Raw genomic sequence first — 13279 nt, 5'->3', positions numbered from 1 at the left:
CTACAGCCCGTTCCCCATATTGCCAATAACATCCAGCTAGATATAGCCAACATTTTCCTCTCAGCAAGGCCATCAAAAAGAAAAGCTATCAAGGCTCTCAATCTTAACACCATAACTCCAAAAGAAATACCAAGCCTACAAATTATGGGCAAAATGGAATGTAGCATCTACAGTCTCCTACCCCAAATTGCCAATAACATCTAGCTAGAAGTAAACAACATTTTACAGTCAGCAGAGCCTCCAAAAAGAAACATATTCTATGTGAAATTGATGACACTTAAAAACCTACACCAGAACATTATCATCACCAAAGCAGATAATGGTAATGTCACTGCAATACTTGATCACTCAGAATATGATCGAAAAATGCCAATCTTACACAAAGATCGATTGCTAAACACAAAAAAAAGCTCTTGAAAAATTATTAGAGAAATTGGTATTCTGACCTAAAATTAAAACTATTTAAAAACTTAAAATATATAATCATAGACCCCCCCCCCTCTAGATTTATACATTACCAAATATACACAATCAGAAGATACCCTTGAGACCCATAATAGACAGGATTGATTCCCCTGCTTATAAAGTGGCCAAACACTAAGTCAAAGAACTCTTTCTCATTTGGCCCCACTTCTGTCCATATAAAAGATTCTGTGCACTTCAAGCCTTGCTTGTCAGATCGAACCTCAGAGACACTGACATTATGATCATGATATAGCCTCCCTATTCACTAATGTACTGCTACAAGAAATCTCAGAACTCATTCAGACTCTATCCCCACCCCCAACCTATCAGTCTTATTCACTTTCACCATGCACTCTGACTATTTTACCTCGCAAGTAAAACCTACAAGCAGATTGAAGGTACAACTATGGGCTCCCCCTTGCTAATCTTGACACAGAACATTATTTTGAAAACATAGCCTTAACTCTGCCCCCCCCCCCCCTCAAACCCACAATACGGCTATGCTACATTGACGATGAGGTCTCCATATGGCCACATGGTGGAGATATGTTAGAAATGTTTATAGCACACCTCAATAACCAACACCTGAGGATCCGTTTCACTGTTGTAAAGATACATGGTACTAACATCCTATAGAATGTTAGTACCATGTCTGGGCAACAGGTTGAGAAAGGAGAAATGGTTTCCATTCGATTTGAAAGCCTGTATATTGCATTCCCTGGAAACATGGAGGGGGGGGGGGGGCGAAACTGTTCCACAATATAGCAGTAGCAAGGAGAAGGAGGACGAAAAGAAACTTGTTCTGTGAGTCTGGAATTGGATCGTGAAGGGATGTTGGGCAGAAGTTGCATATGTTGCAACAGATCTAGTAGAGTGGTAATTAGTTTACGGAATTAACAACGCAAATGAAGTATGTTAATTAAAGGTAACTTTAATGAATCACTTCTATATTTCGGCAACGTCACATTGCCATCTTCAGGAACATAAAGATATGGTATGTGCACACAGGCACTAACACAAAGCAAATGAGGAAGAAAACAAGAAAATAATATTGTTCCTAAAGTCCTAATGGTGCCCTCTTGCGGGCTAATTTGGTAGTCTTGGCTGTTGGGCTGAAGTTCTCATAATGTAAGTCTCCCAAATTTGGGGTAGTTTCATGCACCGAAATTTGTTGAGGTTAGGAACGTTTTTTAGAGCTGCTGAAGATTCTTTGAATAATCTTTCGTATTTAAACTTGCTGCGATGAATTATTTTTGTTTTTTTCCAACGAATTTTATGGTGGGTATCTAAGGCATGGTCTGCCAGCCCAGAGCGGCTGTACTGGTGAAACCAGATGTAGTCTTTTGTGTTCTGAAATCCTGATATTAGTTATTCTGCCTGTTTGGCCAAAGTAGGACAATTTGCAGCTGCAAGGGACCTGGTATACACCAGGTAGGTCTAGGGGAAGTGGTTGGTCTTTGGTAGAGCGGATAAGGGATGCCAACTTTTTATATGGTCTGTAACAGGAAGTAAGGTCATATTTTTTGAGGATATTGGTTATTTTCTCAGAGGTGCCCTGGATGTAGGGGATGGTGATAGACTTGGTGTAATCTTTATTGTGGAGGGGGGGAGGGGGGTTGTGAATAACAAATATGCAGCCCTACAAGAATTGAAAAACAACAACAAAAAAAAAAAACAGTAATCACCAAAGCTGATAAGGGAAGCGCCACTGTGGTGCTCAATCAAAAAGACTACAAAGGTAAGCTAAATGCTTTAGTACTAGACCATACTACTTACCTCCCCATTGAATACAATCCGACCAGCTCTCAGATTAGAACTCTCCACAGACTCCTTAAGAAAGTCACTTCTTGGCCTGTGGAAGTCACCAACAAACTTAAACCTTATAACTCTAGACCCCCCCCCAGATTATATGGACTCCCAAAAATACATACACAAAATGTACCATTGCATCCCATAGTGGATGGCATTGATTCCCCCACATATAAATTAGCCAAACATTTAGCCAAAACGCTCACACACTACACTGGCAACACACCGTCACACATAAAAAACTCAGCCCACTTTAAAGCCAGTATAGAAAACCTCACACTCCAACACACTGACATAATGGTCAGTTTTGATGTCTCCTCCCTATTCACTAATGTCCCACTCAAAGAAACCCTTGAGCTCATCCAAGCCAAGTTTCCTCCCGATATCTCAGCCCTATTTCAGTTCACAATGAACTCAGGCATTGATTCCCTCACATATAAATTAGCCAAACATTTAGCCAAAACGCTCACACACTACACTGGCAACACACCGTCACACATAAAAAACTCAGCCCACTTTAAAGCCAGTATAGAAAACCTCACACTCCAACACACTGACATAATGGTCAGTTTTGACGTCTCCTCCCTATTCACTAATGTCCCACTCAAAGAAACCCTTGAGCTCATCCAAGCCAAGTTTCCTCCCGATATCTCAGCCCTATTTCAGTTCACAATGAACTCAGGCTATTTCGTTTGGCAAGGAAAGTTCTACAAACAGATAGAGGGGACAGCCATGGGCTCACCAGTTTCCCCACCCTTGGCCAATTTCTTTATGGAGACATTCGAAGAGAAAGCCTTAAACTCCGCCCCACAAAAACCCACTATTTGGCTTTGTTATGTGGATGATGTGTTTGCTATTTGGCCACATGGCTCAGACACACTCCACTCCTTCCTAACACACTTAAACAACCAACACCCCAGAGTCCAGTTCACCTTAGAAAAAGAGGAAAACAGCACCCTCCCCTTCCTAGACACTTTAATCACCCGCCAGCTTAATGGATCTTTGGTTTTCTCTGTTTACAGAAAACTCACCCATACTGGCCGATACATTCACCAGCAATCCCCCCCCCCCACTCACAACAATATGGGGTTATAAAAACACTATATAACAGGGCAAAATTAATCTGCTCAGAGAAACCCTTGAGCTCATCCAAGTTCAGTAGACAAAGCCCTGACTACTGAACTAAACCATATCCTCAACACTTTCTTAGCCAATGGCTATAACCCCAAAAAAATCCAAAAAATACTAAAACCAGTAAACCACAACCCCCCTCCCCCCCTCCACAATAAAGATTACACCAAGTCTATCACCATCCCCTACATCCAGGGCACCTCTGAGAAAATAACCAATATCCTCAAAAAATATGACCTTACTTCCTGTTACAGACCATATAAAAAGTTGGCATCCCTTATCCGCTCTATCAAAGACCAACCACTTCCCCTAGACCTACCTGGTGTATACCAGGTCCCTTGCAGCTGCAAATTGTCCTACTTTGGCCAAACAGGCAGAACAACTAATATCAGGATTTCAGAACACAAAGACTACATCCGGTTTCACCAGTACAGCCACTCTGGGCTGGCAGACCATGCCTTAGATACCCACCATAAAATTCGTTGGAAAAAAACAAAAATAATTCATCGCAGCAAGTTTAAATACCAAAGATTATTCAAAGAATCTTCAGCAGCTCTAAAAAACGTTCCTAACCTCAACAAATTTGGGTGCATGAAACTACCCCAAATTTGGGAGACTTACATTATGAGAACTTCAGCCCAACAGCCAAGACTACCAAATTAGCCCGCAAGAGGGCACCATTAGGACTTGAGGAACAATATTATTTTCTTGCTTTCTTCCTCATTTGCTTTGTGTTAGTGCCTGCGTGCACATACCATATCTTTATGTTCCTGAAGATGGCAATGTGACATTGCCGAAATATAGAAGTGATTCATTAAAGTTACCTTTAATTAATATACTTCATTTGCATTGTTAATTCCGTAAACTAATTACCAGTTATGTCTAACCAGCGTATAAGCCTTGCTACTAGAATCAAGATCTAGTAGAGAGTGGAGGAATAATTGACATTGCGGAAACCAAAGACCTGTGTGAAAGTGGGCAGAGTGAGTTGGTAAGAGATAGGTTATTAATCAAATCTGATTGTTCTCTTCTGTATTATGTCAAGTATTTTTAGGGAGTTCTTAGGGTCCATCCCAAATGTGGGAGCAGAATTCAATAGCTGGGTGGATTTGTGATTTGTAAAAGGTTAGTAGCTGTTCTGAGGTGAAGTAATGCCTTGTACAAGAGAGAAATCCTAGTTTTTTGGAAGCTGAGGAAGCAATGGTTGTGATGTGTTTATTCCAGGAGAGGCGTGATGTCAGAGTGTTCCCCAAGAAGAGAAATCTCATCTTGTTTAGAGATCTGAGTGTTATCGAAGAAAATATCAGAAGCAAATGTTTTGTGAGTGCGCGCACAAAAAAAATAATAGAGATCAGAATTAAGGGCAGTGAAGGTTGATGTTTTGTAAGTGGAGGTAATTTGTGTAGCATATAGTTTGTCAAATGAAAGGGAAAAGTGCAATGTGCTGTTATGTGCAAAACTGTATATTGAGATGGTGGTCAACTGAAGTAGGTCATTGATATACCGAAGGAAGAGGGCTGGTGAGAAAACAGTATTAGTTGAATAGTGAGAGGATAAGGAATTATCTATCATGACACTTAACGTGTGTCCAGTCAGAAAGCTGGCAGTCCAATTGCAGAAGTCATTGATAGACAAAATGATGGGAGTAATGGTTCTCTCCATTACTTTAGGCAGGACTGAGGTGAGTAAGATAGGGCATAATTGGATGGCAGTGATTTGTCACCCTTTTTGAGAATAGGCCAATTTCTAAGCTGTGGGGTAGATACCAGTGGAGTAAGAGAGCATAAACAGGTGACATAGGCCAGAGATTAGTTCTGGTGAATGCGGGATTATTGCATATTGTGCATCTGGAGTGGTGATGGGCAAGGGGGAGGGGGGAGTTTTACCATGATTAATTATGAATGCACTGTAGGCTCTGTTGCATCATCAGAGCCATAGCCATCTGGATATGACAGGAGTAGTTTGAGGCAAAAATTATGACCAATTGCCTTGGTGAAAGACCAAAAGGCTTGACTGTCATTTGGACAAGATGCAAATTTTCTGCTTTTTTTTGCTCTTTCAAACTCTGTTAAAGAAGTACTGATAGTTTTCTTTGGGTTTCAGTATAGACACTAAATGAAGACAGAGTTCTTGATGTAAGCCAGTTGTGGTATGCTTGATTTTTTTTTGCTTGTACAGCCTTGGTACATCTTTTGGTGAATCAAGTTTAGCTTGGGGGGGGGGGGGGAGACAAATCAGAAAGTGTGGGGAATGTATGTTTCCATGCATTGCCAGGATTACTTCGATATATTCTGTGCATATGTTTGGGGTTGGAAGATCGAAAACAACAGTCCAACCATGGGAATGAGACAAATAAGTCACAGAGGCCTTCCCATTTGGCACTATTATAATGCTTTACTACTCTTGTTTGAGAGGGACTGTGCAAGTGTTATTCATGGGGGAGGAGACATGTTATGGTCGTCTACATTACTTATGGGGACCCACTACATTTGCAGTGTACTTGGAAGAGTCGTTCGTGAGGAAAAAATTTACGGTATTTGGGAAGTGGTTAGGATTATCTGGTATTCCAGTAGGCATGTGAACAATTTGTGTAACGTCATTAGTGATGGCAAATGTCAGCATCTCTGCCTACTTTCCACCTCCAGTTTGTAGGAGGAAATCCAGTTGGTATTATGAACATCAAACTCTCCAATGAGGATGATTTCACTGTTAAGGAAGTGGGACTGGATAAGGTTGAGATGAGTAGCTTGGGGAAGGGGTGAGATATGGGTTTCTGCCAGGAAGAGTAGATGGGGTTTGGTAAACTAGAGATGATAACAGACACTATTAAGGTTGAAGCCATGGATGTTGGCGAAGTGAATATGGAAGATTATGTGGGGTATATATTTGACCACAATGATACAGCCACATGCACATTTGGGTTGTGCACATTTCCTATTCAGTGCCTGCACACTGGTTTTTACAGTGACTAATAGCATCACTTAATTTCTGCATCAACTTTCCATGTTTGTAGTCAATGATCCAACTGGCATCTTCATTTTGGCATTTTCCTTCTAGTTGTTTTCATAATTTACAACCTTGTTCTCTTTGAGCAAAGGTTAGGTCAGGCTGAGCTGATGTGCCATTAAACTTGTTGTTAATGGCTGTTAACAACAAGTTTGATGTGCTTGTCAGTGTGTCATAAGTCATTTTAATGAGACATGGGAAGTCCATTTTGTTCTTTTTTTTTATTTGTGAGTCCAAACAGATGGCATCTGATAATATTTCTGGGAAAAAAAGTTGCATTTTCCTGCCAACTTAGTGATATCATCCTTTAGTGATTGGCTAGTTTCCGCTGGAAAGTTCAGAATGACAGCGATTAATTTCTTGTTTACGACCTCAATCGAGAGTTGTGTATCAATGACATGATGAGGTCACAAAGTTTGTGAGTTCTGTCGGGAGGGAAAAGAACACTTGATTATGGCACTGATCATCAAGAAATTCAAGTTTTGCTTCCTTTGTTCCAATTTTGGAGGAGAATGTTTTATCTATAGAGTTAAAGTGATTCAAGACTTCAATGTGTTTTTCTCAAGTTCAGAAACTGCTTTACAGAAGAGAAGACAGCAAACAAAAAAAAGGCTGGGTGAGGTCAATGAGCGGTTTGTGTGCCAATTTTTGTGCTACAAGCATGGAGCAGTCCAACTGAAATCAAATTAGACTTTTTTCTTGTCGGTAATATCTAGTTTGCAACTGTGGCACTTTGTATCATCGCTGGATTTGTCAGTGACCAACAGCATTGCACCGGCAAGACCTGAAGTGCTCTGCCATCTATGGATTTTAATGCTGCCACCTCTGCTTTGCATGGTAACATTGCAAGCAAACTTGCATGTGGTTGATATTTAATTGAGCAAATAAACTGACAATGCACTTTAAGTACTTAAGAGCTGTGCAGAAGTATTCAGCTCTTTAGTACCTGCTGTTGTGATTTCTATTTATTGGATATATATTTTGGATGGAAAACACTTTTAATAATAATAAAATATGAGCACACATATTTATACTAACTTATTCCAAGGTGCCATGTAGTGAATCCAGTCAGCCTTCCTTGAAATTTACCCAGCTACTAAAGGGATACTTATCCTTTTCAGAGTACAGAAAACCCCACACTATCTGCCACACTGGTACATCCACCACTTTTCCAAGCAGTAAGGTGTTATCAAAACCTTAGCAAACAAAGCTCAGAACCATCTGCTTGGATCACATTATCCTCTCCACTGAAGTCAGTCACATTCAGGACACATTTTTAGCCAATTGCTTCTCCCTTAACAAAATCAACAGAACTATCTGCCTAACCCAACACCTTCTTTTTTTTCCAGAACACAAAAAATCCATTGCTATTCCCTACATCTCAGGAAAAACTGCACACATTCTTAAAAAAAGTATAACACAGAAATATCATTGAAACCTAAAAATTGGTTATCCTTATCCCTCACATAAAGACGCTCTCCACCATTTGACCATGCTAGGATCTACGACATCCCTTGCTACCGCAAGCTTAACTTTAGACAAAAGGAAGAACTGCCAATATCTGTCAAGAAGAACACAGAAAATAGGTTCATCTACACTAAAGTTATTCATGGTTTGCATAACCATAGCATGGTTATGCAAACCATGCTATGGATATGGATCACCAAATCTAGTGGAATAAACCTCTCTTCCATATAGAAACAGATTTAAATCAGAGTGAGACTATTTCTGGAATCTGCTACAGAACTACATTTCCAAAACTTAAACAAATTTGGCTGTATCATATTGCCAAAAATCTGGGAGACCTTCATTTTGAGACCATCGACAAGTGTCCACCACCACCACACAATAGAGGGTGCCAGTTAGGACTGTAGGAGCCCACAGTTACAATCTTTGTGTTTGCTTTCCTACCAGTGTGCTTGTCATGCTTATGTTAAATATATATCTTCGTGCCCATGAAGAAGCTTTGATGATTAAGCTAAATTCACTAAATAAATTCAGTTAGTTAATTATTAGCTTTCGGCATCTGTTTTTTCTACTAAACATCAACACAGCAGAAAATTATACAAGTGTAAACACATGACACCAATGACAGGACCATATTAAAAACAAATATAGAAAGAAAAGAGAATTGTTAATATTTAAGATGCAGAAGTAAAGTTAATCTATGATAATATGAACACATTAGCAAAACATGTACCCGAAGTAAAAATGGAAGGGAAGAAATTCAAAGAGAATGAATGAATTAATGAATATACACCAGAAGAGAATGCACTTGATTTTTGAAATGTAGAAATATAACAATTGATTAAATTGCAAACATATGAATAAAATTCACTGACAGAAACCCAATAATGAAGTCTGTTGGATTATCAATATATCCTGCACTCTTTGAGAGTGTACATTCAGTTATATTCATATATCCATAAATATAATCATTTTATCTTTGAAATGATAATTTCAAAGATAAATGTAACTTCCTTTAACTATTTCTTAAACAAAAAGTAACAATAATGCAAGAAAAAATTATAACAACAATAATTACAAAGCAAAAGCATTTCAGTTACCTTCTGGAAAAAAGCGCAGATATCGAAAATATTCAACCAAGTAACAAGGTCTGTAATTGGTATCCTGAAATGATGGTTCTCCATATCTAACATAAGTTGTTTTACTGATATAGGCTCCTAATAAAATAAAATACTTTTTTATTAGCTTCTGATAATTTGATTGAATTTTAGAAACACATATTCAGGAATGAACTACAAAACAGAAGGCTAGAAATGCATTTTTTACTAAACAGAAAATTCAAATACAGTCAGTGCTTGACTCATAACAGGGTTCTGTTCTGACAATCCTGTCATAAGCTGAAAAGACTGTAAGTCAGAAATCGCTATATGAACCATAAGGTTCATACAGTGATTGTTAACATACTGTTAACAATCGTGCATATGTTAACAATTAATATGCCTGAATGATGAACTGTGTAAGTCTGTTAGGTCATATTTCTTAACCAATTTTCCTCTTGCTTTAAAATGAAATTATAAATAAATGTACAAAGTAAAACAAAATTTCTGCATATAGCACTGTACTGTAATAAATAATGAAGCATGAATGTACAGCACTTCAGTGCTTTTATCAGCAAAATAATAATAATTATTATTATTAGAATATCTCCAAGAGAGTCCAAGGGACTCATCGAGAGAGGGCACCTACTCTACAACTCTCTGTCTTCACCACTCAATCCATCAACTACAACGAACCGAACTATCATCATCATCTATACCAACGTCATTACCGCCCACCACTACGACCACTGGTATTTTCACAGACAATCACAATAACACAGATAATCATATGGAAACACATACAGCAAGAGTAATTCTTCAAAGCTACTGCATGTGTTTCCAGCTGGCTATATTACTTTATTAACATGATTCATCAGAACAGCCAGGGGAGGCCAGGTAATCAGCAACAAATTGTTCAAATTCAAGAACTGCAGCTAAGCATTTTTCAGGTTGGTTCAAAAGATGCATAACTTGTGGAAGGTCTAGGCTCATCTTCAGGGGATGAGGTGATAGCAAGAATAGGTTTCTTAAAAAAAGTTGTGAATTACCACCAACTTTGCACAGGTTTTCTTTTCTTTTCTGCATAAATTTCTCTGCATTTCTGAGATCCATTTCCTCAAACAACTGAACTGCCTTATGGGCACAGGCAAATGCTTCTACAATTTTTTCAGTGGACACTTTTTAAAAGACTCAGTTTCCTCTTCTTGTTTTTTTTCTTTTCTCTTCGTGCTTTTAGCTCTATAAGGTCTTTGTTTGAGAGCACTTCTCCCACAGCTTCCAACAAATGCTCTTCATCTACAATGTCACCCTACAACTCCCTTGTTAACTAGGAGCACAATACATTGCTTCAATCTCTTGTAAGACTTTGTCATTGTTGAATTTTGCGAATGTATATATTTTTTGCAGTTTCTTCCAAACACCAATATACTGTTGCTTCACTCTATGTTGCATCTACATTTTTTGTAGTGCAAGATATTGTATTTCTTCCAACAGTCTCTAGGGGTTTTTTCACCCTCATCAGTAGCCTGGGTAAAACTATTTCTTAAATAATATTCTGTAAAGACAACAATAACACAATGGTCCATGGGTTGCAGAGTGAGCTATTATTCAATGAATGCATTAATGGGATGACAATCATAAGTTGCATACGTTGTAAGTCGAGAAATGATTGTATGTGTGTATATGGGTGTGTTTGTACACACACACACACACACACTATTATCATCAGAACTTCATGGAGTCAAGCAATCTAATCAGAAAGGCTACATCTAACCAGGAACACATCTTGCATATCATTCCTTAAACTCAATCACACTCTTCATTCACTCATTTTGCTAATTCACCATTCTACACGTAAAAATATCTGCTCCTCATTCTCTTGCTCATGACACTCTTATACAACTTCTAGGAATGACCACTCATTCTCCTCCACCCTATGAAAACCATATTAAAATGGTAAAACCCTTTCACCAACTGAAAGGTCTATAGAACATACATCAAGCTCTGCAATTTACATTTCTTAACCTCTTTTCATAACTAACATTCCTAAACCATGATAATGCCATAATTAATCATCTCTGAATAGTCTATAGTTTCCTCATTGCTGCAGAAACAAATTTACACACAACAGTGTCCAGATGCAGGACTGTTAAGGCCTTACATAGTGGTACCTCTCTCTCCTTATCTCACTTGTATCTTCTTTATTGTAACAGCAACACTCTATGGTCTTCACCCTCTTGCAATGTATACATAAACTTTAGGTGTTGGTTATCAGCCCCCCTCCCCCCCCCACCACCACACATTCCAAATCTTATCCACTTCCTGCAGGTAGTTCCAACCACAATATATAACATTTCACACACACGTATACACTTTTTATATCGACCACACAAAACAAGAAGTTATACAATCCACATACCATGTGGCATGCATGGGCCATGGTTATGGAAAGAGAAGGAAGCAGTTCATTTATTTTTTGAACAGCTGGGGGGAGTAAGAAATACAATGTGGAAGGAAAACTGTTCCAAAGAACAATGTTAGATGATGAATGAGAATAAGCAACTATTTTAATAAGTTTGAAGCTGAGCTGCACCTGATGTTGTTGACCATGTCCAATACATAGGAATTCTGCTTTATTCATAAATCATTAAAGCTGCTGTTATTATTTGGGATTATGGACTAAGCAACAAGGCTATAAACCCAACATATCATGTCTGTTAGTTGCAAGTGTTCTGGTGGTTTGCCTGTTGTGCAAGATGAAAAAGCTAGCCAGTAAGTTAGCTCCCATCTCTGTATGAGACTGGCTAACTCAACTTCAGCTGAAAAGCATTTATCATATCCTAGAAAGGATTCGAATACAGGTCTTTCCAACCATAGGGCATTACTGATATCTACTGAGTGAGCTACAAAGCTCCCATAAAAGCAAAAGACTCAGTAAAAAACTTTATAAAGGTTATTTATTTACTAGACCAATGTTATCGGATCATATTCACTGAATTTGTTTACTATAAAAAAAATTCTATTATCTCAACTTCATAATTAAAAACCTCTAGAAAATGTTTCATGTTACTGAACACTCAATAAATATAAGAGATTAAACCAAATTAACTATTAATTGGACTTAGGAATTTGCTAACATAAAAGGAAGATTTCAGTGGGGAGGGATCTCCGAGTAGAGCTTTTCATGATTACATGGGAAGCTACACTTTTCAAAAGCTATTTTTGAATCACTATTATTTCTCATTCTCCTCACCTTTTTTCCTTTTTGATTTCATTTCTTATCTTCTTCTTACCTTTGTTTTTTTTTTTTTTTTTGTGTGTGTGTGTGTCTTTCAAGTGCCTATATAAAGCTAGCTTGAGCCTTTAATTCATCATGAGTTAAATAGTGCTTTCTAATCAACTGATATGCTCAAAGATTCAAGCACTGGTTAAATAATGTTATGGTTAGTTGAGGATCATATAAATGAGATCTCTGCAGTTTAAATTCCATCTGTAACAGGAGGAACTTTATGCCTTTTTTCAGAAAGCTATATTAGAAGTTGTTAAGCAGAGATTACAGGATTTCCCCTTCATAAATGAATAAACCAAATGTTACATGCATTTGTATCATATAAACAGTTTGTGAGTTTTAAGCTAGCCATTTTAACCAGCTAAAGATATAGTTAAATGTCAGTAAACTCTTATACTTACAGGTATCCTAAGAATAAAGCAAAGATACTTTTTAAAAAAACAAAATTACATGCTTATAACCAGGGCTACAGAAATACAACTTAAATCTACTAGACAGAAAAAAAGTTTACTTAATGAAGGTCTACTTAATATAAATATTGTTATTGGTGATGCTAAAAAAAAAAACACTAAAAGTTATATGTTGAAAAAAGCAAAATAATACATTCTTTAATTCTCATTATACATTATCAGTAAATATACAGAAATAGCTTTCCTGAAGATGGACTTAAAATGTATGCTATAACACAGCTTATCACAGCTCAGTTTGTTTTCTTTTGTTTATAATGAAGGATGTATTTATAATCCATGAACAATAATTCAACAGGATAGACAAATAATAAAATTCACGAAAGCAAGAAAGTAGGTAGCACTCAATATGAAGGCAGACTCACTTTTCACAATGCACTCAGTCATATGATTTGGTCTTTGACCTGTCTTTAAAAGAAAATTGTATTTTTTAAATAACAGTATTAAAAAGAATCTGTGTTATGCAATATTTTCACACATTTAATTACACAAAGCTAATTCATGTTGTGAGCTGTGAAAATCAGCTTAGGACAATACTATATTACAAT

General features: G+C 37.6%; 1 protein-coding gene across 1 annotated transcript in view; it reads right to left on the bottom strand.

The window, feature by feature from the left end:
- The window catches only part of LOC150107459 (F-box only protein 9), a 310233-nt gene that overhangs the window by 88324 nt on the left and 208630 nt on the right, over positions 1-13279 (bottom strand). The window contains exon 11 of the mRNA XM_090392105.1: positions 8979-9095. Within this exon, the coding sequence (XP_090248231.1) occupies positions 8979-9095 (117 nt within the window). The remainder of the gene's footprint in view (positions 1-8978; positions 9096-13279) is intronic.

This window comes from Typopeltis vanoorti, chromosome 4, assembly GCF_054136105.1.
Source record: "Typopeltis vanoorti isolate ZY-2024b chromosome 4, IOZ_Tvanoo_1.0, whole genome shotgun sequence".
NCBI lineage: Eukaryota > Metazoa > Arthropoda > Arachnida > Uropygi > Thelyphonidae > Typopeltis > Typopeltis vanoorti.
Note: the sequence above shows the minus strand (reverse complement) of the source record. Positions and strands in the feature narration are given on the sequence as shown.